General features: G+C 37.2%; 1 protein-coding gene across 1 annotated transcript; it reads left to right on the top strand.

Moving 5' to 3' along the window:
* LOC131273020 (vomeronasal type-2 receptor 116-like) lies at positions 1 to 25771 on the top strand. The gene is made up of 7 exons (XM_071212778.1): positions 1 to 53; positions 688 to 979; positions 2333 to 3139; positions 3866 to 4093; positions 8149 to 8807; positions 24038 to 24107; positions 25697 to 25771. The coding sequence occupies exons 1-7, from the start codon at positions 1 to 3 to the stop codon at positions 25769 to 25771; spliced, it is 2184 nt and encodes a 727-aa protein (XP_071068879.1).
* Positions 25772 to 26228: the final 457 nt, after the last annotated feature.

Below are 26228 nucleotides of genomic sequence, written 5' to 3'. Positions count from 1 at the left end.
ATGACACCTTTCCCTTTAGTACACTACAGTGTTTCCAGTCCTGTTAGGTACAGGTAGGGATCACCTTGCACTTCATCAGTTTTCTTCTCCCAAATATTCCTGCCTTGCATGATTCTTCCTATTCTGTGCTCTGACATTCTTCCCAGTATGTCACCGTTGGAAGAGGGCATGTCCACAACTTGATGGGGTAGAACCTAAGGCTAATTGATTATCAGTCTTCTTGTGGACACTTCTCACCAAACAGATGTTACGCCCCTCTGCCTCTCTCATCCAATTCTGCTTATGCTGTGGAACTGAACTTTTGAAGAGATATACCCTTCAGTTGGAATTACTCTAAACTCATAACAATAATCCTGCTATTATATAAACCATTTAATAATGTGATAATGTGAAAAAATAATTCTTGTTTCCTGATATAAAGAATAAATTAAAAATTCTTTATGAATTTTTTCACTCATTACACTTTCTTTTGTATATAGTATCATCTTCCTCCAACGATTCAAAATTCAGTCATAGCCTTCAAATGTCTTTTAGCCCTTTTAGGATTAGCTGATTTCCAAGGCTTCAGAAGAACTAATCTAGAATGAGTCCATTTGTGCTTTCATCCTTAATTTGGTCATTTTATTGAATTTGAATAGAATCATGATTTGAGTCTTCTGCCTAAATATAACTTTCCATTCCATACAGGTTTCAGACCAAGAACTACCAGTATGTTCTGGCCTTGGTTTTTGCTATTGAAGAGATCAACAGGAACCCCCATCTTTTGCCCAACATTACTTTGGGATTTGATCTGTACAATTCACTACACAGTGAACAGAGGACGTTGGAGAATCCCATTATTTGGCAATCAGGGCTGGGCAAGGACATTCCTAATTACACCTGTAGGAAAGAGAGCAAGTCTGTAGCAGCCCTGACAGGAACAACATGGGCAGTTTCTGCCCAGATTGGGACACTGCTGGAACTCTACAAAATTCCACAGGTGAGCCTCAATAGATGGGAGGGAAGATAAATTAATTTTTCCTTTGCTAATTTCAGGGACCTTAAAAGAAAAGGTCAAATGAAGAAATTGTGTTTACTCATATCTCAAAGGGTACAGCCAGTACACAGTGACATGGTGGGATGTTCACATGTCATTTTCTAGAACATATGTGAAACCAAGTGAGTAAGAACCAAAGGAGTTTCCTAGACTGTTGAGACTGATCAAGTAGTTTCCAATATGCTCTCAGGGATTGGGAGATTATTAGAAAGTAAGAAGAGCAAATCTTTCCTTTTTACTTTTTAAAACATTTTTTAATGAACGAGTGAGTAGGATTTACAACTCTTCTGAGGCTCAAGGCCCAGCTGCAATATGGTCATTCTTGACGTTCAAGTCTCCTGGATATGCACCAACCCCAGTGCCAACCACAGGTCCAGTAATAGTGACAGAAGAGGCATGTGTAGAAAGGTCACATCTGAGTCCACCTCTATCACATTGAGGAACACAAATTCCAAAATAGGGTCCACTGACAAGGCACTGAACTCCAGAGTCAGCTGTCATGATTGTAGACCTGTGTGTCTCTGTAGCCCTCAGGAGCACCAGTACCTGGAGTAGTATCTACTTCCCAGGTCAGCTAACAGGGCGGTTGAAGATGGTCAACCACCACAACTAGGAATTCAGAGTGCCTACAACTCAAAGTAGGAGAATCACATCCATCAACCATGTGGGATCTGAGTGCCCTCTTGATATAGAGGTGGAGTGGATTTCACCAATCTAGGGTCCACAGGATGGAGAGGTAAAATATGGATTAGAGTGAACTTACTGGTATTCTACTAAAGAAATATTCTTACTAGTGATGGAAGAAACTGCAGCATTGATCTGGAAAAAGTGGGCACTATAGTTGCTGAGGTCAGGGAGAGTGGAAGAGAGATGGGATGTAGGGGCATTTTGGGGACTTGGAGTTGCCCAAAATTATATTGCAGGGACAGATGCTGGACATTAATATCCTGCCATAACCACTGAATGTACTGGTGGGAGATTATAAACTAAAATGTAGACTGTAATCCATGTGGTGCAGCAGTACTCCAAAATGTATTCACCAAATGCAGTGAATGTGCTACACTGATGAAAGAGGTTGTTGATGTAGGAGGAATGGTGGATTAGGGTGTTGGGTATGTGGGACTCTCATATTTTTTTAAGGTAACATTCTATGTGATCTATGTATCTTAAAAACAAAAGACAATTTAATAAAAAAATAAATTAAAAAATAATACGTTGTTTAATATTCATCAGGGCTGATTTTGTGCTTCTGACCAATCTTCTTTCTCATACCGGCTCTTTCACTCCTACCTTTAGCTTGCTTTTGGCCTCTACGACCCACAACTGAGTAATGATGGCAAGTGGTCGTCTCTTTATCAGATGGCCCCCAAGGACACAACTCTGGCCCTTGCAATGGTCTCAGTGATGCTCCATTTCAGCTGGAACTGGGTGGGACTAGTCATCTCAGAAGACAAGAGAGGTGAGAAGTTTCTTTGGGACTTGAGGGCAGAGATGGACAAAAATGGAGTCTGTGCAGCCTTCTTGGAAATGATCCCTGTCACTGAGAGGACAATTAGCTCAAAAGACTGGCAATATCATTTACGCATCAGAGAATCATCAGTGAATGTGACTGTCATTTACGGTGATTCCGACTCCCTAATGGGATTGAGCTTTTGGAGATGGAGACTCTTAGTTTTAGGGAAAGTTTGGGTTACAACCTCACAGTGGGATTTTACCACCAGTGAGAGAAACTTTTTACTTGACTCACTCCATGGGGCTCTCATTTTTTCACACCACCTTGCTGATATGCCTGGTTTCAAAACTTTCATCCAGACAGTTAAACCTTCAAAATACCCAGAAGACTTTTACCTCACTAAATTGTGGTATGTCTCTTTTAATTGCTTGGTTTCTGAATCTGACTGTAACACTCTGGAGAATTGTCCTCCCAATGCCTCCTTGGAGTTGTTGCCTTGGTGGCTATTTGACAACGACATGAATGAAGGAAGTTATAATGTTTATAATGCAGTGTATGCTGTGGCTCAGAGCCTTCATGAAATTCTTCTTCAACGAGTAGAAATACAGTCAGTGGAAAATGCATTCGGACTGGTGGTTTATCCTTGGCAGGTAATACCTCTTCCATTGAACAGAATGTGTATTTCACTACATGTCATAATCATAAATTTCTTGGAATGCAGCATATGCTCAAGTCAGGAAGTTTAGGGCTGTCTCTTGAAAAGTGCAAGAGATGATTTGCTTGTTCACTGTCTAAGAGGTAAATCTAGCCCTGTGCAGAAACGGTAATGAACAGGAAGGGGCCAATGGCAGGGAGGGAAGGAGTTATTAGTCAATGGCAATGCTTCTTGTTACTAAGGCCCTCAACATTCTGCCCACCTAAAGTTTTAATATAAAATACCTAGACCTCTTCCATTGAACAACTGCATGACAGCAGGGACAAACTAGTTTTTGAATTAGCTTTAGGCACTTTGTTAGATACTGTATATAAATTATATCATTTAATTCTGCAAGCTCTTCAGATATTGATGGCTTTGCTTGGGGAGAATTCAGTTAGCAATTGAGAGTGTTTAGATATGATTCTTCTAATAATGTTTGTCTGTATCCCACACTCACAGATTGTTTTCATCTCGTTGTATTTGGAGTTTTCCCCTGAAACTTAATATTTTATGCTATGACATTTTAGTCCTCCTTAAGGTTTCTTTTTTTTTACTTAATTGAATGTTAATAATAAAATTGCCTTAGGAAGCAGGGATTACAGAGTATCAGGGATGTTCTGACGTTGGTGATCTGTCCTTGATCAGAGGACCCACTTCCTCACAGGTGTGTCTCTTTTAGCTTCACGCATTTCTGAAGAACATCCACTTTAACAATCCTGCTGGTGACCCAGTGTATTTTGATGATGAAGGGAAATTGGAAGCCAGTTATGACATTCTCAACTTTTGGAATTTCCCAGAAGGTTTTGGACTTAAAGTTAAAGTAGGACATTTTGACTCAGCTGTGCCACGAGATCAACAATTGTCTATATCTGAGGAGGTGATAGAATGGGCCATAGGATTTTCAGAGGTGGGTAGGGCCCAATTACCATGCATAGTATTACAATAAAATATCAAAAATCTTGTCATGGAGATTGTAATAGGCAAGTTTCTCTAAGGAAACAGAATCAACAGGAGGTATCTGTGAATAGTATGAGATTCAATAAAATCCCCTCATGTGAACATGGGGATGGCCAAGTCCAGATTCTGCAGGCAGGCTGAAAACAGGGGCTCCAGTGAAGGTCCCATGAAGGCCCTTGATCAGTTCCCAGGAGACGCTGCCTGTCCAAACAGGAGCTGGGAAGTTCTCTCCAAATCCTGAAATCAATTCCTGTTTTAAGGTAGTCTGATTGTAAAAACCTTATTCATTGTTGACAGAAATCTCCCTGGTGGATTGTACATGTAATCAGCCGTTTATGCAGTTTATTACATGATGATTAACATCCATAAATATCCTTTATAACAATTAGCCCAGAGTTTACTTGACGAAACAGTGACCGTGTTAATACATTAACCTAACCAACACAGAGGCTTTATACGCTCCTTCCAGCTAAGTACATGACCAGATTATTAGTTTAACCACTTACCATTTCACTTGATAAATTTTCTCACCTACTATCCAAGGATGGAAAAAGAAAACATTTATTTAAAGATACATATCTAATTTATTATATTTCATATCATGTAATAAACCTGATATCTATTCAATTATTTTGACTTCAGTATTTGAAATTTAAATTTGTTGGTGCTCCAATACCCCAACTATCTAAATACTGATGAATTAAAGGCTCACTGTTAAGAGCATGTATCTGATTTCTTTCCAGACTCCCAAATCTGTATGCAGTGAGGAGTGTTCTCCTGGATTCAGGAAAACCTTTCAGGAGGGAAAGGCTGCCTGTTGTTTTCTTTGCATCCCCTGCCCAGAGAATGAGATTTCCAATGAGACAGGTAAGTTTATGCCCACAAAAAAGTCCCCAAATCTCCTTTATAGCCCCAATTCATACAAGGTATTAGAAAGAATCTGGAGGACAACTACAGAAACAAAATTCTTCCTTCCTTTGTATAGTAATTTCATTTTTACAATAAAAAATATTTCCCTTTGAAATGACACCAATTCTCTGCCCAGAACTAGCTTATCTGAGTCATTGTTCAGACACATGTAAGGCCAAATAGTCTCTAGGAATCCCTTTTGTTGATGCCACCAAATTAATACACCTTTCCTCCCTCTCTTGGAATTTAGTACATGGTGTTACAAGTACCTGATTTTCGTATTGAGTGAAAGCTTGTTTAGATTATATTTAAGCAATGTGTTTAGACCTTCCTCAGTTTTTGTGCCTAAAACTGTTCATGACACAGAGCAGATGCTCAGAATGTTTGGGAATGATTTTAGAAATATTTATTTCTACTGTGTACAAAATGAGGATGATCTAACTTACCCTTAATGAGGAGTTTCAGTTTCCACTCTCCTCAAGTTCCCAGGTAATTGGGGAGAAAAACATAGACTTTTTTTGTCCATGCTTAAAGCACACAGTGAATGTTTGAACAGGAACCTGTTGACCGCATCTTCATTGGGAGGACGGGTCTCATGGGTTCTTCAGAGAGGCAGGAAATTAGTATTATGTAAAATGAGTCAAGGGAGGAATAAAATCTTGGCCAAATTATTATAAATGAAGAAAAGGAAACCACCACTGCATATAATATTCAGAGATTCAGAGTACCCGAAAAGAGTTTCAATGTGACAGGATCACACAGAATATTGAGGATGGGGTTTGAGATATGATATAGAATAGTCTTTAATATTCTTTTCATAATATAATTAACATCTTGAAATTATTCATATTCATGATATTAAATTATAGAATCACTTCTATGGTGGTAAATTTCTAAGTTTCTTTTGGTGATTAGTATGCAATTTAATTCCCTGAAATGGTTACTCTTGTTTCAGTTTTTTGAAACATGTTGTTCTAATGATATAACCTGGATTTAGTCAACTTGGGAAAATGATTCCTGTACACATTGGTTATAAGCAAGTTTGAGTAAATGCTCCATGTGCACACGTAAAAGAATAGTATATCTACAAAGTCAATTCCCACACATTTGGAGATTAAGAAATACACTATTAAATAAACCATGGTTTAAAGTAAATAGTATGATAGGATTTATGAAATGTTTAAAATTGAAATTGCCACATTTTATGTCTTTTATGATAAGGCTAAAGGTATCCTCAGAGAATAACGTTTAATGTTAAATTTTATATACCTATGTATGTATTATTAGTATGCATATTTAAATGTAAAAAAAATCTGATGTTTAAGTATCATGAGCTAAAATAAAAACATTAGAGTACACATAAAGAAAGTGGAAGACTGAAAATAATAAGTATAAAAAGAAAACGTAATAAAAGACAAATATGAAAGGATAAAACTCAAAGCTAAATCTAATGAAAGACAAATTGTTAGATAATGATAAATTGATAGATAATGATTAAGAAAAATTGCATAATAAATAGTGAAAAGACTTAAAAGTGGGATATATGTACAGAAATATTAAATCATAAAGGATAGTAAAAATAACTTCATGTCAATATATTTGAAAATTTAAATGAAATTCTCAAATTTCCACAAAAATAAAGGTTAAGTGTCCCAAGAAAAATGGAAAATCTGAAAATATTCGTATCTACTTAGGATATTAAACCCTAGTTTAAAATGACATATCTACTAAAAAAAAATGGGGGGACCAATGACTTCACTGAAAAATGCAACCAAACTTTCAAGGAAAAAAGAATCCTTATCTACTCAAACTTTTCCAGATATTAGGAAAATCTGGAAAAATGCACATTTAATTTTACTAGAAGAGCTTAACATTGGTACCGAAGTCTGATAACATTGCTGTGAGAAATAAAATATTTGGGTCAATTTTTCTCTTGAGACTAAACTCACATTTGCTGTTAAGAAAACCTGCAATCCAAATCCAGCTGTATAACATAAAGAACTTATTGTGATGAAGTTTATTTTATGCAAAATAAATTGGTACATGAGCACCTCAAAAAGGAGAAACCATCATTTCAAAAAAAATTCAGGAAAACATTGAATAAAAGTGAGCATCCATTCAATATTTAAAAATAAATAGCAAAACCATTGTTTACCAAATTAGAAATAGAAGGGAACAACTTAAGTTGGATAAAATGTGTAAAATAGATCTAGCCAGTGAGAAATCATTCCTAGCATATATAGAGTGCTTTTATTAAAGCACAAGAGAGACAGAAAATACAGCAATAAAAAGGGCATGGCTTGAGCACAAGCTCTTTCCTTAAAAACATCTTGAAATGTGCAATGAACATATGAGCTCGTGTTCAGATTAATTACTCACCAAGAAATTCCAAACAAAAGTCATAGTGAAAAAGCTCAAAGCATCCCCCATTATAGCAAAAATTACACAACATCCATGTCAAGGATCTAAGAGAACATGGTACAACTGGAAAGAATGTTGATTGTGGGAGTTTAAACTAGTGTAACTAGTTGGAAAAGTGGATGGCATTATTTACAAAGATGAATATTTATGTAGCTTATGGCCCAGTAATGGAACATCATATTTGTACTGGATGTCTAAAGATGCCCTTATGAGTATATGTTATCCACCAGTGTATAAGTTTTAAGAAGAACTGAACGAAAACTCAACATTGAATGAAAAGAGCAACTCCTATCCAATTGAAGGTCTGAATGTCGAAAGAAGGTCAGAGCTCTGAGAGAATTGAGGGAAGAAAAATAAACAGATTATAACACACACTTTCTTGAAGTCAATGCAAGTTGACAAAAATGGATAAAATTACCCAATGTGTTTCTTTTAGGGACTTATAAATAAGTTAAAATTACTGAACATGAGCTGATGACACATTGCTTTTCTCACCAGATATGGATGAGTGTGTCAAGTGTGCAGATCATCAGTATGCAAACAGTGAGAGAAATCATTGCCTCCAAAAAGCTGTGACCTTCCTGGCTTATGGAGACCCCCTTGGGGATGGCTCTGGTCTGCACAGCTCTTTGCTTCTCTTTTCTTACTGCGGTTATTCTTGGGGTCTTTTTGAAGCACAGAGACACTCCCATAGTCAAGGCCAATAACAGGATCCTCAGCTACATCCTGCTCATTTCCCTCACCCTGTGCTTCCTCTGCTCCTTACTCTTCATCGGTCGCCCTAACACAGCCATCTGCATGCTCCAACAAATCACATTTGGAATTGTGTTTACTGTGGCTGTGTCCACTGTGTTGGCCAAAACAATCACTGTGGTTCTGGCATTCAAAGTCACTGCTCCAGGGCGAAGGATGAGGCAGTGGCTGGTTTCAGGGGCACCTAACGTTGTTATTCCCATTTGCTCCCTGATCCAGATGGCACTCTGTGGCATCTGGCTGGGAACCTCTCCCCCATTTGTTGATAAAGATGCACACTCTGAGCCTGGTTATATCATCATAGAGTGCAATAAGGGCTCAGTCACTGCCTTCTACTGTGTCCTGGGATACCTGGGCTGCCTGGCTTTTGTGAGCTTCATTGTAGCTTTCCTGGCCAGGAACCTTCCTGACACCTTTAATGAAGCCAAGTTCTTGACCTTCAGCATGTTGGTGTTCTGCAGTGTTTGGGTCACTTTCCTCCCTGTCTACCACAGCACCAAGGGGAAGGTCATGGCAGCTGTGGAGATCTTCTCCATCTTGGCCTCCAGTGCTGGATTACTAGGCTGCATCTTTGCCCCAAAGTGCTATATTATTTTTTTAAAGCCAGATAGGAACACACACCATGGGTTATGGAATAAAACACATTCTGGGGGCAATAAGTCTTCTTAAGTTTTATCTCATTTGGTTCCTAAAACAAATCAGGGGACTGATGAAAATCTACTCCATGCTTGCATTCAGCTATTAGATAAAAATATAATGTAATTTACCATCAATTAACACATGATTTTCCTACATTCTCTCAAAGTGTTCAGGAACACATCTTTCAGCCATCTAAATTTTTAACTTTAAATTAGGTTTTTGTTTCCTCATATCAAATACACTGATGAATATGGGTGCTCTGCATTCATTGTGTGTGTAATAACCAAATTTACACATATTCTCCCACTTTGTTTTGCACTTCTGTTTTTCTAATTTCCCTTATAAACACTATCAGCATTTCCTTTCTTTCATCTCTTTATGGTAGTCTTAGTGATCCAATAACATTTATGGAATATTCCTTATTAGCTCCCAGATTTCCATGACCAGATTTTAAGAATAATAAATTCTTATGTATAAATAACTCATTTTTCTGAACTCCCTAATGTATTTATTTGACTTTCCCCCTCTTGAACAAAAACCACGATGTTTTACTATGCTCAATATGATTACAACTTTTATTTTATACTTGATAGTACATTTCCTTCCTAATTACAGCACCATTTCTGGATTTGTATTGGAGAGAATAACCTCAATGTGTCTAAGCCACTCAAAAGCCTGTCTGGCAGAAATGCTAATTGTAGTGAAGATGATCTAAAAGAGACGGGATTTGTGTTCTCCTTTCTAGCTTCTGTAAATTCCAGGTCTGATCATTCAGAGAATGACAGAAGCTTTATGTGCTGAGCATTAGATTCTGAAATGCAGTGAGTTTAATGTTTTACCCTGATTTCAAGAAATAATCATGGAATATTATTCCATTTTATTAGTTGTAAAACTTATGATGTACTATGTTCACTTTGCAATTCAGATTCTTAATTAAATTAGGGTTCCTAATTAAGAACATATTTTAGAGATGATTTCTAAGAATATCTGACATTTTTTTTCTGAGAAAATAACATATTCTTCTTTTCCGATTATTGAGAATTGAATTACTTACTAGTATCAAGTAACTCAGAATCAAATTTGATTCTCAGCCTTAGCAAGTAGATCAAAGAATTTGAATCATTTTCCATCCCATTGTGTTGAATTTCTCTTTCTCTTTTATTAGCCAAGTATGTAAATTTTGTTGAAAAGAATGGAGGAAAAAGAAAGTCAATAAGAGAGAGAGAAAGGGAGGGAGGGAGGGAAGAAAGAAGGAAGGAAGGGAGGAAGGAAGGAAGGAAGGAAGGAAGGAAGGAAGGAAGGAAGGAAGGGAGGGAGGGAGGGAGGGAGGGAGGGAGGGAGGGAAGGTAGGGTAAGAACTCTATTGTAATTAATTTGAAGATGCAAATTTCTGCCCAATGGAAATACAGTGGTAATGATGATATTTATGATCCTTTCGTCTTACTCAGATTGTTCATTTTCAAAGAGCCTTTTTCAAGATTGTTACCTCTGAGATTTCACATAAATGAAATGGATCTGCTTTATAAGCCTAGACCCTATTTGGTCTTTGAAAAGTCACTTAATCTCCTAAACCTCAGTATAATACCACCTGTCATGCTTATCTAATATAAAGTGCTATGTGGATCAAACAAATTGATGACTGCCTTTTTTTTAAAGATTTATTTATTTATTTCACCCCGTACTCCAGCGCCCCCCCCCCCCCCCCCCCCGCCAGCGGTTTGTTCTCTATGTCCATTAGCTTCACCTTCTTCTTTGTCCGCTTCTGTTGTTGTCAATGGCACGGGAATCTGTGGGGTGTTTTTTTGTTGTTGTTGCATCATCTTGTTGTGTCAGCTCTCCGTGTGGGTGGCACCACTCCTATTCAGGCTGCACTTTTCTTTGCACTGGGCAGCTTTCCTGCGTGTCAGGGCACTCCTTGTGCACATCAGCACTGTGCTTGGGCCAGCTCCACACGGGTCAAGGAGGCATGGGCTTTGAACCATGGACCTCCCATGTGGTCGACGAGGTCGACGAGCGCCCTAACCACTGGGCCAAGTCCGCTTCCCGATGTCTGCCTTTTGAAATGAGGGACTTTGAAAAAGTCTTTGGGGTTAATTTTCAAATTTACGTAAGTACTGCTTTATGAGAAAAATGCAACTGGAGGAGGAAGGACGAGCAGTAAAATTAATTAAGCACTGTGCTGTATACTTTCTGTTTGCCCATCGCATCCATTCTCCAGCTTTCTCCCCTAGGAAATCAAGATGGAATAAAACAATTTAAGTAAGGAGGACTGGTGTTGCTACCTAAGGCTGTTTTTGTTTATTTTCTTTCATTTGGCCTTTGGAAATGGCTTGTCAGAAGCTATAACAAAATACTATTAGATTTGGGTTGGAAATAAATTTAAGTCATCGATTAATTTGTGGGAAAGCTGATATATTTGCAACAGGCAAGTTTTCTCTCTCAGGGATTGGCTATCTCTTTCCATTCTCTCCTCTACTAATCACCATTCATTGATAATTTATGTAAATATGTGTATTTTGCATATTTATTTTTTTACATACAAGGACAATAAATTCTCCTATTGGTTGTAGGTCATATGAAGGTCTTTTTTTCTCTGCTATATTTTCAAAGGTTATTCATGTTATATACAAAAAGTATATCTCTTACTTCTTGGTTCATATATATTTTATAGGCAACTTCACCTTTCCTTTTCTTTCCAAATCTTTATCTCTCTTATTTCTTTATTTGTTGAATATGATTCGTAATCTTAGAGTTGCTAATGGAACTCCTTCTATTTCTCATGTCTTAAGTGGGAAATTTGTCAAAGCTTTCATGATCACCCAGGTTTAGTGGCAAATTGTTTTATCATAACTGTTTAAGATAAAAACTATGTCTTTCATTTTCAGATTGTTCAGAAATTTATAAAGATTTGGACAATGTATTTTTTTCTTTTTTCATAGCGTATATTTTTTCCCTTTACCTGTTAACTTTAAAAATTTCATTAATAAAACTGAATATGAATTATTGGGAAAAACTTTAATGGGCCATTTTGTGATGTTCTTCTATTAGACTGAAGTAAATTTGCATGAGGAGTATATTGCATCTGTTTAAATTTACATTAGCTTATAATTTTTCTTTCTAGTGCAATCCTAATTGGATTCTTAAGCATACAAATGAGAGTAAAAATGTTCATTAAATTAATGAATGGGAGGATTGACTGGATAGAAGGGTGGATGAATGGAGAGAGAGAGTCAAAGGGAAAAATTTGGAATGAATTGAGGGAAAGACAGAAAGAGAGAGGAATAGAAAAAGGACTACATAGAGGAATAGAAGATTAGTACAATTGATGAATAGAGAGACTAAATTAAGGTAGTGTGAGATAAGACTGAACAGGTGAGCAAATAGAGGAAGAAGAAACAGAATATCTAAAATAAAATCAGTCTTACTTTTGACTGTCTATATTAGATAGACCCAGTGATGCTCTCATAAATTCTGTCATAATTATATAAAGTCACTGAATAACCTGGATAACTTTTGGTTTCAAGCAAAAGAAAACAAAACTTAAATTTGCTTAAGCAGAAGAATGAAGTTCATTGCATGTATAAATTATGTCTTCTCCATCATTCTTGAAATGTACTTCCTCCCATTGCTGAAATTGGACCACATGCTCATTTTTGACCCATGGACTGTACCAGATCAAAAGGAATAGTCTAATAGCTTAAGACAAAAGAGGTGATGCCGGGGGTGTAGGTCAGTTTGATAGAACCCAACCACGTATTTTCTGCACAATGAGAAAGAAGCAATTCCCTCAAAATCTGGGGTTTCAGAATTGGAATAAGACTCACATAGATATTGGGAGGTATTCAATAATTGTTCAAAGCATACACATTATTTCATTTTAAAATTCCAACCATGGTGTTAATGTTAATATGTTAATTAAACTGAAATGCTTTTGAAGAGCATGTCTGCATGGATCACATTATATCACACCCACAAAGGAAATAACTGGGTTGTTATATTAGGAAGAAATCCTCATGGCAATAAGAGATAAAAATAAAACAGAGTACTGTATAAAATGAAGGGTGTCCACACTCTAGGAGAAAATATTCTCAATACATATACCTGAAAAACTCCATGATGCATTAATATATGCTGAATAGCCCACATCAGAAATGGACAAAAACTTAAACAATTTTGCAATTTATGATATAAAAATGGCCAATAATACTTACAAAGGAGCTCAATATATTAAAAGCCTTGATGACCACAAGGTATTCTAACCTACTAGAATGACTAAAAGTGATTTTTTTTTCCTTTCAAAATGAAGAAATGAATCAGATGATGACATAGAACAGCTTATAACTTTTAGATTGATCTATTACTTCTTTTGCCAAATGATTTGGCTGGTTTTTCCATCTCCATATGTGAGTTTCTGGGAAGGGAATAAAGAGAATTAGAATTGAAAGAGTAAGAATAGAGTGATATCTGAAATCACCTGATAAACTGCTAAGATTCTTAGGAAGTGTAGAGCCCAGGGAATGTTTCAGTGTATTTCCTTCTATGTTTTATGTATTTCATTTACTTACAGCAAGTCACAGGAGCACTGGTCTGAAACTGAGCATAAGGATGCTGTAATCTGTACACCTTGTCTCTCAGATGAGTCAACTGAGCCCCAAACCACAGCAAATTAGCTGTGGAACAGTAAGCAAGATCTACTGTTAAAGGAAATCCATTTATTTATCCCTTAATTTTTCCATCATCATCATCATCATTAAGAAGAAGTGGTTCAAAGGCCTTATCACTTCCTTCATGTACTATTTTGCCTGTACCAACATGATAATCTATGTTCTTTTGACCACTGTTGTACAATGTGTTCCACAATGTGCAAAAATGTTTTCTATGGGGAAAAAATACAGGACATTCAGAAAAAAAACTATTGCTTTTGTTTTTCAGTCACAAATCATAAGCAAATGTGTTCAAGGTCACTGTAAATTTAGAGTAAAGCAACCTGTCTGATACCTTTGAGGAAATTGTGAACCACTTATCAAAGATAAGTGTTTTGTATAACTCCAGGGTTTGGACTCAAATAGAAACCAATAATCCTAGAAATGAAAAATCATTCCTAGCATAGATAGTGCTTGGATAAGCACCACAACATTCCTAGCACTGGAGATTGTCACAGTCGAGATATAGAGTAAGCTAACAAATAAACATTAATCGGTTTCTGTGGCAAGAACCAGAAAAAGATCCCATCACTACAGGCAGGATGACCAACTGCAGGCAGGAGTGAGTAGCTCATACACCCAGCATGAACTGGGGGGTGAAGAAGCTGTGTTCCCACATGGGTGTGGGTGGTGGAGGTGGGCAGTATACAGCTCTCAGATTTCGTCATCGTATCATCCTAATCCACCTTTGTACACCTCTCTCACCTGAAACATTTTTCAATGAGCACATTTGCTTAGTAAAATTACTAAAGTGGAAGTTGGGATCAGATTATTCTCATACTTCTTTTGAGTCTAATTTAAGTGCATACTATTATATTATTGATACTGCATTATTGATCCATAAGGAATTCCTCTCTGAAGTGAAATTATGACTATAAATCCTCAAATCTTCAGAGGAAATGCTTTCTATGCACATGGCCTGGTGCATAATAGACATCAATATATTAGTTGAATAAATTTGTAAATGTGTATTTTCATTCACTCAACATATAGGATATTAGTATCTTTAAAGTATTGTGTTTTGTGTTTATATAAAAGTGAACACAATAGGACCTCATGCTCCCCTCACAAATCTAGTTGAAAAGATGATTGGATGGCATTGGCTTGTGAAGGGAAGTTGAGGGTGCAATGAGAGAATAGAGGGGAATGTCTGCACTTAGTTATAGCAAGTGAGGAAAAAGAAAAACACGAGAAGGTACCTGGAGAATGAGCAGGAGTAGGGTAGAAACTGGCACTTAGGAGTAGGCAGGGGAAAGGAAAAGAGAGATAGAAAAGAAATTTACAAGCATGGGACATCCTAAGCAAAGGCCCTGAGGTTGCCAGGTGCAGAGAGGAAACAGAGTCTCCAGGACTTAATGAGGAAGGAGAAGGTGTGAGATGAGAAAGCCCCTAGTCAGATTGTACAGATGGTGTAGTTCATTTAAGGCTTTGAAATTTATTCTAAGAACAAGGAAGGTCATTGAAAGATTGACAAGAGGAGTGGGAGATGTTTGTTAAAAAGGCTCTCATTTTGGAAGCACAATATTTAGAGTATAATTACCAACAGTGAAATTTATAGGTAAAAGGCAAAACTTTAAGTTACATAGGTTATTAGAAAAAATTAAAAGATAAAAAAATTAAAAGATAAAATTAAAAGATTTTAAGATAACACAGAACAGAGTGAGCCTTTTGGAGACAAAAGACTACAATTAATAGTGTTAGTATAAGGATGTTCTTGTATGAATTATAATGGGTATATGGCATGTTTAATAAAAGAGGTAATTATAGGCTGCTATATGTGAAGAAATAGATATTATGTAAACTTTGGTTGATAGTGAATAATACTATTTAAATAATCTTTCATGAACTATAATAAAGGAAACCCACTAATGCAAAGTGCCAAGGATATGGGGCCATAAGGGAATGCTGTATTTTTTTTCAAACCTACAACATCTCAAATTTAAATTAATACAATAACCACAGGAAGCATTTCACAGGCCTTTGTATTGGGTGTTTTAAATGAAGTAATTCATGTAATTTGCTTTTCATGGTGTCTAGAATATAAACTCACTCTTTGAGTTCTGGCTACTTCTGTAAAATATAGGACATTATAAAATGGTGTTATCATCAATTGTAATCAATGTTTCATATGAATGGGAGAGGTTGGTGGTGGGGTGCTATAGGGAAATCCTCCATTTTCTGCATCAATGTTATGCAAAAACAAAATTTATTTAATTTAAAAACTAATCTTATGTATTCACTGAATGCAATGGATGTGCCACAATGATGAAGGAGGCTGTTGATGTGGGAAGAGAGGTGGGTAGGGTGTGGGGTACGTGAAAATATCTTACACTTTTTTCTCTTTGTTATTTTCTCTTAAATATTACATTAAAAAATATGAGGCCCCATATCCCACCCACCCCACTCACTCCACCCCTCCCACATCAACAACCTCTTCCAACATTGCGGCACATCCACTGCACCTGGCGAATACATTCTGGAGCACCACTGCAGCACATGGACAGTGGTCCGCATCGTAGTCCACACTCTCCCCCAGTACACCCAGTGGGCCATGTGAGGGCACACAACGTTCAGCATCCATCCCTGCAGCACCAGCCAAGACAACACCAAATCCTGAAAATACCCGCACACAATATCTCTTCTTCCATCTCTCTACCATCAGCCACTACCGTGGCCACCCTATCCACATCACTACTAAAATTTCTTCCCTTACTAATCACAATAGTTCCTCAACAGAACACCAGTAATTCCACTCTAATCCATACACTATTCCTCCATCCTGTGGATACTGGTTTGGTTATGTCCAGGCCCCTCTACATAAAGAAGGGGCTTAGATTCCACATGGATGATTGGTGAAATTCTCCTGCTTGGATCTGTAGTCATTCTTCGCTCCCTGATGTAGTGATTGACCCTCTTCACCAGGGTAAGTCCAAGAAACCAGAAGGTGGAGCTGCAATGCAAGTCTGCTGATGTCCAGGGCTAGGCCAGCCTATAGACAGTTTAGAGATTCTGGTATCCTGAGTATACACCAACCCCTCTGACAACCACAGGTCCTGGAAAAGTAACAGAAGAAGCATGTGTAGAAAGGTCACATCTGAGTCCAACTCCATCACACTCAGGAACACAAACTCCAAAGTAGGGCCAACTGACATGGCCCTGAATTCCAGAGCCATCTGCTATGATGATGGTAACTATGGTCTCTGCAGCCCTCAGGAGAACCAGCACCTGAGTTTCAATCTACCTTGGCTGTCTCTGATACCCTGCTGAGGCATGCATAAGCATCACCCCCTAATGACCTCCTGAGTATTTTTTGGAAACTCTTAGCAAAATAAACATACTTGTCCTTTCCATTTCCCCCTTTTTATCCAAAGTCAAAATGCAGTTTTTAACACCTGTTATTACATGTAGGCTGAGATATTCTGCTGATCTGAATTGACCTCTTTGTTCATGGTGTATCTGTAGTTACATCATCAGCTGGTGCTTGGTAGTAATCCCTTGGTGCCAGGGAGGCTCATCCCCGGGAGTCATGCCCAATGCTTGGGGGAAGGCAATGCATCTGTATGCTGAGTTTGGCTTAGAGAGTGTCCACATTTGAGCAACATGGAGGGTCTCAGGAAGTAACTCTTAGGCATCCCAAAGCTCTAGGTCTAGTACATATTTCAGGCACACGGGCTCATAATCGGAGCCATCAGAATCAAGGACTCATCGTTGCACCATACATCTTTATTGGTCTTTGCCATTGCACTTTGGCTATTTGGGGCCTCTTTCCTTTCCTAATAAATTTCATAGGTAGTTTTTCTAGTTCCTTAAAGAATGCTGTGTTGATTTTTATTGGAATTGCATTGAATGTGTAGATTAGTTTTGGTAGGATAGACATCTTAATAATATTTAGTCTTCCTATCCATGAACAGGGAATATTCTTCCACTTATTTAGGTATTCTTTGATTTCCTTGAACAGTCTTGTGTAGTTCTCTGTGTATATGTTTTTCACATCTTTAGTTAAATTTATTCCTAGTTATTCGATTTTTTTATTGACTATTGTAAATGGTATTTGTTTCTTGATTTCATTCTGAGCTTGTTCTTTATTGGGGTACAGAAATGCTACTGAATTTTGCACATTGATCTTATAACCTGCGACTTTACTAAACTCATTTAGGAGTTACAGAGGCTTGGTTTTAGACTTCTCAGGTTTTTCTATGTATAGGATCATATCATCTGCAAATAGTGAAATTTTGACTTCTTCCTTTCCAATTTGAATGCCTTTTATATATGATTCTTGCCTCAGTGCTCAAGCAAATACTTCTAAGACTGTTAAATAGAAGAGGTGATAGTGGGCATCCTTGCTTGTTTGTGAAATTAGAGGGAAAGATTTTAGGATTTCACTATTGTAAATGATGTTGGCTGTGGGTTTTTCATATATACTCTTTATCATGTTAAAAAAATTTGCTTGTATTCCGATCTTTTGCAGTGTTTTTATCAAGAAAGGGTGCTGTATTTTGTCAAATGCTTTCTCTGCATCTATAGATATAATCACGTGGGGTTTTTTCTTCAATCTGTTTACATGATGTATTACATTGATTGATTTTCTTATGTTGAACCATCCTTTCATACCCGAAATGAATACCACTTGGTCATGGTGTATAATTCATTTATTGTGTTGTTGAATAGAGTTAGCAAGTATTTTGTTGAGGATTTTTGTGTCTAGGTTCATTAGAGAAATTGGTCTGTAATTTTCCTTTCTCGTGGTGTTTTGTTTGGCTTTGGTACTAGGGTAATGTTGGCATTATAGAAAGTGTTAGGTAATGTTCCTTCTGTTTTGATTTTTGGAAGACTTTTAGCAAGATTGGCATTACTTCTTTCTGGAATGTTTTGTAGAATTCACAGTGAAGCAGTCTCGCCCAGGGCTCTTCTAAGTTGGAAGGTTTTTAATGACTGATTCTATCTCTTTACTTGTGATTGGTTTGTTGAGATCGTCAATTTCTTCTTTCATCAATAGAGGCTGCTTATGTGTTTCTAGGAATTTGTCCATTTCCTCTGAATTGTCGTTTTTGTTGGAATATAGTTTTTCAAAGTATCCTCTTATGATAGTCTTTATTCTGTGGGGTCAGTGGTGATATCTCCTTTCTCATTTCTTATTGTGTGTATTTGCATCTTCTCTCTTTTTCTTTCTCAGTCTTGCTAAGGGTTTGTAAATTTTATTGATTTTCTCTAAGAATCAACTCTTTGTTTTGTTTATCTTTTTAAGTGCTTTCTTATTTTCTATTTCATTTAGTTCTGCTCTTATCTTTGTTATTTCTTTCTTTCTTCCTCCTGTGGGGTTACTTTTTTGTTTTTTTATGAATTCCTCCAAATGCACAGTTAGTTCTTCAATTTTTGCTCTTTCTTCTTTTTTGATGTATGAATTTATGGCTATAAATTTCCCTCTCAGTACTGTTTTTGCTGTATCCCATAACCTTTGGTATTTTGTGTTATCATTTTCCCTAGTTTCATGGTAGTTATTAATTTCTTTTGAGATTTCCTCTTTGATCCACTGTTTTTCTAAGAGTGTGCTGTTTAATTTCCATATCTTGGTGTGAAATCTGTGCCTCTGGCCCTTGCAGATTTCCAGCTTCACTCCACTGTGGTCAGAATAATTATTTTGTGTGATTTCAATCTTTCTGAATTCGTTGAGCATTTCCTTGTGACATAGCATATTGTCTATCTTGGAGAATGATCCATGTGCACTTGAGAAAAATGTATATCCTGCTGTATTTGGGTGTAAGGATCTGTATATATCTATTAGGTCCAGCTCCTCTAATATACTGCTCAAAGTTTTTGTTTCTTTATAGATTCTCTTTTGAAATGATCTGTCCAAAGTTGATAGTGGTGTATTAAAGTCTGCCTCTATAATTGTAGAGGCATCTATTCTTTCACTTAGTTTTTCCAGTGTTTTCCTCATGTATTTGGAGGCACCCTTGTTAGGAGCATAAATATTTATGATTGTTCATTCTTCTTGAAAGATTATCCCTTTCACTAATATATAGTATCCCTCTTTGTCTCTCACAATCGTTTAACATTTAAAGTCTATCTTGTCTGATATTAATATAGCTATTCCTGCCTTTTTTTTTGGTTATTATTTGCTTGTAAGATTGTTTTCCAGCCATTCACTTTCAACCTCCTTGAATCCCTGGGTCTAAGATGTGTTTCTTGTAGACAGCATATAGATGGGTCATATTTCCTTATCCAATCTTCCAGTCTGAGTCTCCTGACAGGTCAGTTTAATCCATTGACATTCAGTGTTATTACTTTCAAGGAATTATTTGTGTTAGCCATATTTTCTTTGGACTTGTGTTTGTCATATTTTGTTTGTTTTCTTCCCTCTCTTTTTGTCTTTTTTGTTGCACTTACACTCTCCTCCAACTCTGCTTCTCCTGTTTTTTTCCTTTCTTCCTTCAGAATTCCCTTTAGTATTTCTTGAAGAGCAGGGTTCTTGTTGGCATACTCTTTCAATTTCTGTTTATCTGTGAATATTTTGAACTCTCCATCATTTTTGAATGTTAGCTTAGCTGGGTACAGTATTCTTGGTTGGAAATTTTTTTCTTTTAGTACCTTGACTATATGATATCACTGCCTTCTTGCCTCCATGGTTTCAGATGAGAAATCAGCCCTTAATCTTATGGAGCCTCCCTTGTATGTGATGGTTCTCTTTTGTCAATTTGCCTACAGGGCAACACTTATTGCAGTGATGGCAGGCAAAACATCAAAAACAAAGCTTTTGCATTTTAAAATTTTTAATACCCCAATTTATGTTTACCTTAATTTTTCTAAATTAATATGTATTCTATATCTATCCTTCAAACTCATCACTATATTCTGTTTTACTATTAATGGAACCTGGCAATATATTGGGCTTTATTTTTGAAGAAGTTTTGGATCACAGAGAGTTTCAACAATGGCAGGGGAGGAATACTAGTGTGGGATGTTATTGACAGGGAACATATGTTTGGGAAGGAGTTCTCCAGGGCATGTATCCAGGGTACATAAAAATGTTTGGATATTTTCATAGTGGTTACAATTAAAGACAACAACTGAGTGAGTGCTGAGTTCCTAGCCAGGGGAGCTCTATCACTGTCTCTAATGAACAGCAACAATCCCCCAAGTGCAACTGCAAAGACCAAAAAAGAAGGAAGGTCCAACAATGAGCCCTTGATACTAATGACTATGCTTGTAAGCCTGTGAACCTTAAATAAGAACAAGGCCTAGTGCTGCAGGGTGCCTAAGAGTTACCTCCTGAGAACCTTCTTGTTCCTCAAATGTGGCCAGTCTCGAAGCAAAACTCAGCATGTAAATGTGTTGCCTTCCCCCAGCATGGGACATGACTCCTGGGGATGAGCCTCCCTGGTGCCAAGGGATTACTACCAAGAACCAGCTGATGATGTAACTAGAAAATGACTTTGAATAAAAAGGTCAACTCAGAGCAGCAGAATATCTCAGTCTACATATAATACCAGGAGTTAATTTGACCTGAATTAAAGGGGGAAATGGAAAGGACAAATGAGTTTATATCACTATGAATCTCCAAAAGAGCTGGGAGGTTATCAGAGGGGTTGCCCTTATGCACACCTGAGCAGAGTCCCAGAGACAGAAAAAAGCAGATGCAACCCCAGGTATTGGTTCTTCTGAGGGCTGCAGAGACCCACAGGTTCTATGGTCACGGCAGATGGAGTTCAGTGCCATCTCAGTTGGCCCTACTTTGGAGATTGTGTTTCTGTGTGATGGAGCTGGACTCAGATGTGATCTTTGTTCACCAACCTCTCCTGTTACTTTTCCTGAACTGTAATTGGTGCTGGGATTTAATGTATAACCAGGGGACCTGAATCTCTGGACTGACCATGTGATAGCCAGGCCCTGGGCCTCAACAGACATGCAGCTCCAACACTCTGGTTTATTGGACTTACCCCACTCAGCTAACATGGAGGTGAAGAAGGTCAACAACCACAGCAGGGAGCCAAGAGTGCCTACAACTGAAAGCAGGAGAATTGCATCCAGCATCCAAGTGGAATCTAAGCCCCCTCTTGATATAGATGTGGAGTGGACACGGCCATTCTCGGGTCCCCAGGATGGAGGAAAAGAGTGGATTTACTGATATTCTATTCATGAACTTTTGTGATTAGTAATCAAAGAAACGTGGCATTGGTGTGGAGAAAGTGGCCATGGGGGCTACTGTGGGTAGGGAGTGGGAGGAAGAGATGAGATGTGGGGACATTGTCAGGGGTTGGAGTTGTCTTGGATGGTGCTGCAGGGACAGTTACCAGACATTGTATGTACTCCCATGGCCCACTGGGTTTACTGTGGGAGAGTGTGGGCTATGGTGTGGACCATTGACCATGAGTTGCAGCGGTGCTCAGAGATGTATTCATCAAATGCAATGAATGTCTCTTGATGATGGAGGAGGTTGTTTTTATGGGTGTAGGAATGAGGTAAGGGGGGTGGGGGGTATATGGGGACCTCATATTTTTTAAATGTAACATTAAAAAGTAAATAAAGACCAAAAAATTAGACCAAGTACCTAAATATAGGAGCTAAAGCTATAAAATTCTTTGAAGATGATTAAGGGACAAATCTTCATGAACTGAGACTTGGCAATGAATTATTCAGGCAAAAAAGGGAAAAATATGTTAATATTATTTCCTTAAAAATATTTATCAAATTAAATTATAAAGGGAGTGAAAAGACAACCAGAAGAAAAGGAGAATATAGCTTCAAATGATATCACAAATGAGGCCATAATACATAGAATATATAAATTATATTACATTGCCATAACAAAAAGAAAAACAATCAAATTTTAAAATTTGACAGTGAACTTGAAGAGACATTTCTCTGAAGAAAGTATATGAATGGGTAATAATTACATGAAAAGATGCTCAACATTACTAGTCATTAGGGGCATGCAAATTATATCTGCAATGAAATAACTTCAAGCCCACAAGAAGGGCTATTATAATATATTCAGAAAAAAAAGTGTTGTGGATTATGAAAAGAAATTGAAACTCTAGAGGATTATTAGTGGGATATAAATTGGTGTAGCCACTGAGGACAATAATATTTCACATCCTCAAAAATTCATCTCTCAGTACATTGGACCACATCCATGAGCATTCCCCCAGCCTTCCCGACTGGGATATAGATCAGTGCCTAGAGGTTCAGCCCATTGTCTGTGATCATGAGAATGAAAACCACACAATTAATTAATGACCTGACACCATACTCAATTTTCATTGAGCTATTGTCCTAGTTCTGGGCTCTCTTACTCTAGACTTGTGATTTGTGGGTTAAGAAAGCCTTAATTTCTGAAAGACATTATTATCTTTGAACTTTCTTTACCTTGCAGCTAAATTCCAACCCTAAATAAATTCACTGATCATGATGCAATATAGAAGAATTTAAATTGTATCAACCATAAAAGAGTTGCAAAGGGATTGAAATGGTTATATTCCCTGCAAACCATATAATAATAAATTCGTTTACTGGATATTATCATTTGCTGACTGCTGGGCACTAAGAAATTCCTTGAAAATCATAATAGTTCCACAAAAGAGTCTAGTATAGAAGAAAATCCAAAACATGACAAAGGAAAACCTCCTGAAGACAAGGAATCATTTTATTGGCATAAGAGAATACTTGGTCATGAAATTTAGGATTAACTGCAAGAAAATTTGCCAGAGATACTGCAGTATCACTTCCAGCTATCTCTACTGGCAACATTGGAGTGTCCACCTCCCCCTTCTCTACTAAATCCCCATTTCTCTTCAACGCTTTTATTTAAGAAAGGACCAAACTAATTCTGACAGAAGAATTGACCAAAAGATTCAAAACTATATCATTTTTCTAATTCCTAATTCTTCATTCCATATTTCCATTTTAAACATCACCTCCTCCCAGTAGGACCCAACATCCCCAGTTACCACTACTAGAATTGAAATCTTAATTAATCCATTAATGAGCAGTTCTGTCAAATGACAAAATATATGCAAGAAAACAGGCTGGTAACAGTGAAACAGGAAATACAAAGCTCTGGTAATCTGTGAGCCAAACAAGGGTTCCTAGAATATAACAGGAAATCTTGGGGGTGGGGGGGGGTGGGGAAGCTGATATTTTGTCTTCTTCTAAACATTGTGAGCAATGCAGTAGGGGAAAGTTGGGAATATTTACATCTAAGAATGCCATTCGTTCTGGAATAGAATATCCCAATAAAACAATTGCACTGAAATGAGTACCTGTACAAGTCTCACTGAATAGATGGCCCCATTCCTCCAACATTCTTTTATCAATATCTTTTGCAATAAGACTGAGCAGCTCCATCCAAAAGGTGAAGTCCCTTTTGCCACCTGAAATGAGGATCTTTTATTTGATTTGACCAACAGAATATAGTGTTATTAACAGCATACCTCAAGAAATCTCTGTGTATTTTTGTTTTTCACTCTTAGATTCCTAACTCAGCCATGTGAACAAGTCCAGTCTGGCCTGCTGGAAGATGAGAGGACATGTGTAGGGAAGGTCAGTGTCCCAGTTAAGGCCTCTCTAGACTAGTCTAAAGATAATTAGTTCAAAAATATGTGAGAGAGCGAAACCAAGAAGATCAAAGCATCCCGAGTTGACTCACACCTGACCACAGACCCATAAGAAAATGGAAGAGATTTGAAGAATTCCAAGTCATAGACTCCCATAGAATGATAAAATCGGCATCTTTTTGACTCATGTTATGCAACAATGGCTAAGCAACACCGTTATTAATATTTAGATCAGTCTGAATGTTATTTAGGCAGGTATATTCAGATAAGCCTGACTCTTCTTAGTGTTTGCATTCTTTCAGACATTTGAATGCCACTGAGGATCCTCTGTTTATTCAAGTTTTCTTTATATAACTGCACTTAAAAGTAACCACGAATAAGTTTCAATTCCAGATAACTAGGGGAATTTGGAAAGACATTCATATTTCTTCCTGCATAACTGGTGGCCCTGAATCAGAAGTCTGAATTACCAGGGGTATCTTGTGGGCAGGAACCCAAACTGTTATGTGAGCCATCCTTTGATCATGAGGATGGAAGAGAATTTTGAATCAAGTATGATAAATAGTATCTTAGTAAGTACATAGTTTGTTCCCTCACCTGCCATTTCCTGTATTCATTTTTTTTTACTTTTTTACTTTTTTTTTTCAAATATCACATTAAAAAGATAGGAAGTCCCATATACTCCCCATCCTCCTCACTTCAGTTCTCCCACATCAACAACCTCTTTCATTATCATGGGGCATTCAATGCATTTGGTGAATAGCTTTGGGAGCACTGCTGCACCACATGGATAGTGGTTTACATTGTAGTTTACACTCTCCCCAAGTCCACCCAGTGGGCCAAGGAAGGACATACAATGCCCAGCATCTGTCTCTGCAGCACCACCCAGGACAACTCCAAATCCTGAAAATGCCCCCACATCATATCTCTTCTTCCCTCTCCCTACCCTCAGCAGATATCGTGGTTACTTTCTCCACATTAATGCTATAATTTCTTCCATTACTAATCACAATAGTTCCTTAGTACAATATCAGTAATTCCACACTAATCCATGCTCTATTCTTCCATCTCTGGGATGGTTATGTCCACTCCACCTCTTTATCAAGAGGGGCTTAGATTCCACATTGATGATGGATGCAATTCTCCTGCTTGTAATTGTAGGCTCTCTTGGCTCCCTGGTGTGGTGGTTGACCTTCTTCACCTCCCTGTTAGCTGGCCAGGGTAAGTCCAAAAAACCAGACTGTATTCATATTTTAAAATACCAAGCACCTTTCTTAGAGGAATATAAGGACTCATGTTTGTAGGCATCGAAGGAAGTTTACAAGAAAAAGATGGGAATATGTTACAATAAAATAAAAAAAGAACATAGAATATTGTCTTGCAACCAATTAATATACCACCTTGTATATGGTCACCAAGGTTCCTTACTTCAGTGAATATATGCACATCCTCAAAAAGAAATATTTTATTGTAAAATAATGCATGATTCAATATTTTCTATCTCAATACTTAAGATCAGTTGTGATGCTATGGCCATGCCATTTCCAATACTTATACAAATTTGCCTTCTTCTAGATTCCAGTTAAAGATGTGCATTTAATTAATAATTTCGTGCTGTGCCAGAGGTATGAAAATTACTGTGGGCTGTGAGCTGAATAAGAAAACAGGATCCTAAAGAAGAAGTAAAATGAAATGATCAGATTTAAGAAGGAAAGGTGTGAGAAAGTTGGTATTTTCTGAAAGATTTTTTAAATTTGAGGAAATATGTACACATATTTAAAGGAAAGATGTACAAAAAACTGTAGCAGTAACAGATTTTCATGTAAATTAAATAATATTAATGGGCTTATAAGTGATGTGTAGTTTCTTCAATAGTAGCAGAACAACTCATATCTACCCTTTCAGTAAAACAAAGAAAACATTGCTTGTGAGACTTCACAAATATATATATTCTTTAAGAAATCCATGTTTGAGATATGTTGGAATTTCCAAATTATTTCTCTTACAAGATTGAGAATTATATTGGGAAATTGGAAAAATGGACAAAGGGAAAATTGTTGGATATCTAAGAGTCAGAGAATGTTTAATAAAAGAAGCAGCTTAAAAT

This window comes from Dasypus novemcinctus, chromosome 30, assembly GCF_030445035.2.
Source record: "Dasypus novemcinctus isolate mDasNov1 chromosome 30, mDasNov1.1.hap2, whole genome shotgun sequence".
NCBI classification, from domain to species: domain Eukaryota; kingdom Metazoa; phylum Chordata; class Mammalia; order Cingulata; family Dasypodidae; genus Dasypus; species Dasypus novemcinctus.
Note: the sequence above shows the minus strand (reverse complement) of the source record. Positions and strands in the feature narration are given on the sequence as shown.

Excerpts from the sequence above, each read along its gene's own strand:
- LOC131273020 (XM_071212778.1), top strand. The coding sequence starts at position 1 with ATGACACCTTTCCCTTTAGTACACTACAGTGTTTCCAGTCCTGTTAGG. Across the intron at positions 54-687 it reads TCCAGTCCTGTTAGGTACAG|GTTTCAGACCAAGAACTACC; the intron begins GTAGGGATCACC and ends CATTCCATACAG. Across the intron at positions 980-2,332 it reads AACTCTACAAAATTCCACAG|CTTGCTTTTGGCCTCTACGA; the intron begins GTGAGCCTCAAT and ends TCCTACCTTTAG.